Source organism: Manis pentadactyla, chromosome 16 (assembly GCF_030020395.1).
Source record: "Manis pentadactyla isolate mManPen7 chromosome 16, mManPen7.hap1, whole genome shotgun sequence".
NCBI classification, from domain to species: domain Eukaryota; kingdom Metazoa; phylum Chordata; class Mammalia; order Pholidota; family Manidae; genus Manis; species Manis pentadactyla.
In genome coordinates this window covers 77,173,634-77,175,686 of record NC_080034.1, presented here as the reverse complement: position 1 = coordinate 77,175,686, position 2,053 = coordinate 77,173,634, and the positions used below count along the sequence as shown (strand labels likewise).

Sequence of the window (2,053 nt, the reverse complement as noted above, 5' to 3'; positions counted from 1 at the left end):
CAATATACATTCACATGTTTTCCCCCACATGTTACCCTGTTTAAGAGCAAGTGGGTTTGGAATCAGAATGGACTGCCAATTGTGTCTGTCGCAGTAAATAAACATGGCCTTGGGGAAGCCACTTACGCTCTCTGGGTCTGTTTCTCACCCCTAAAATGGAATAATAACACACATTGTATTGGGTAGTTGTAAGAATGATATGAGCTAATGTTTGCAAATTTCCTAGTACAGGGAGCACATACTCGGTAAATGCTAGACTTAATTATTCTTTAATAATTGCCTCAACCTTTGGAAGTTTGCCAGGCAGTTATGATCACCCACATTGGGTAGGTGAGATTAAGTTATCCAGGGTTAGATGATTGATCAGTGGCATCTCTGGGGCTTCTGACCCCAGGCCCAGGCCCCACCACCCCCCATCACCCCCAGTCAACCTTGTAGACTTTTACAGAATGAGCTCCACTGTCCAGCACAAGAAGGGAATTCTCCTTGGTGAAGGTCAGCGCCACAGGGTGGGAAAGCCCCTGGGTGATGAGGGGCGTCAGTACGGGGAACTCCTCAGGCTTCCCTAAGCACAGGACGGCCTGACCAGAAGTGTCTGCAATAATCACGTTGCCCTGGTGGTCAAAGGTCACGGCGGAGGCAGTTATTTTGGAGAGGAAAAACAGGCTCAGCCCAAAGGTCTCCACCTGCCCGATGAGCTGCATGCTGGAGCTGAACACCTTCACCCTGGGGCTGCAGGCCCCAGTGCCCACGGCCAGGGGGCGCTCCAGGACTGCGATGGCCCCGGTGAGCCAAGAGACCGCCACCTGGCGGGGACCGCACAGGTGAGCCTGCAACCTTTCCGTTCTCCGAAGGACCCCTTCTGGAAAGTCGACTTCGAGGAAGTGCAGGGACCCTGCCTCCGCATCAGTGACCACGATTCCATTCTGAGGGGTGGTCTCCACCCCCCAGGGTAAGGAGAACTGGCCTCCAATGACAAGCTTGATCTGGCCAAAGAAATCAAACACTTTGACGGAGCGGTCGCCAGCGTCGGTGACAACCACATGGCAGTCGTTGGTGACGGTGACATCCAGTGGGTACCTAATGTCCTGAGCAGCGTCGCCCTTTTCTCCAAACTGATGCGCACATTCTCCTCCGGAATCAAAGACCTTGACCCGCCTCTTGCCGTCGTGCACCACCACGACCCGCCCGGTCTTGGGACACAGCGCCAGCCCGGTGGGGTTGACCAGGGTCCCCCAGCCGCCGAAGACGAGGCGGCAGGCGAGCGTCGCGGGGGCGCCGGGAGCGGCGCGGTGGGCGGCAGGGGCCGGCGGCAGCGCCGAGCCCAGGAGCTCCAGGAGGTGCAGCACCGGCAGGCAGTCGCTGGTGTCGCAGCCCCGGCAGGCTCGCCGGCAGAAGGGGCACTCGAGCGCCAGCGTCCGCGGGTGCGCCAGGGCCGCCACGCAGGCCAGGCAGACCACGTGGCCGCAGGGCAGGTTGCGCGGGCGCCGCTGCTGGCGCGGCCCGAACCTCTCGAAGCACACCTTGCACTCGAGCAGGCTGGCCTCGGCCTGGCGCGCCAGAGCCCGCAGCGCGGGCGTGCTCCCCGCGGCCTCGGCCCCCATGGCGCAGCCCGCCCGCCGGCCGTCACGGGGCGGGGCGCCGGGGCTCACGCCGCCCGCCGCCGCCGCGGCCTCCGCCTCCGCTGCCCCCTGGCGGCCGCGCGCCACACCGCGCCGCTGGCCGGGCCCGGGGTCCAGCGCGGCCGCCTGCGGTTTCCAGGCCGCAGCGTTGGGTGCCGGTGCTCGGGCGGCCGGGCGTAAAGCGCGCTCTCCTAGCTCGCGATGCCCCTGTTCTGACCGTGCAAACACACTCTGGGGAGAAGTTAACCGTCAAGGGGCGAGGCAAGTGTGTGCCCGGCTTCGGGGTCTCCTGTCTCACTTGCAGTCGAGTAGACGCTTGATGATACTTGTAAGATGACGTAGGAACGATAATTGTAAGATGATGATACTTGTAAGATGACATAGGAACGAAGGAATGTTGTAGGACAATACAAGAACCCCCCCCCCCCCGG

The 2,053-nt window shown here is 61.7% G+C and overlaps 1 protein-coding gene across 1 annotated transcript; it reads right to left on the bottom strand.

The window, feature by feature from the left end:
* Positions 1–253: 253 nt before the first annotated feature.
* NHLRC1 (NHL repeat containing E3 ubiquitin protein ligase 1) lies at positions 254–1,645 on the bottom strand. The gene has a single exon (XM_036911712.2). The coding sequence runs from the start codon at positions 1,602–1,604 to the stop codon at positions 417–419; it is 1,188 nt and encodes a 395-aa protein (XP_036767607.2). The 5' UTR covers positions 1,605–1,645; the 3' UTR covers positions 254–416.
* Between the last annotated feature and the right edge of the window lie 408 nt (positions 1,646–2,053).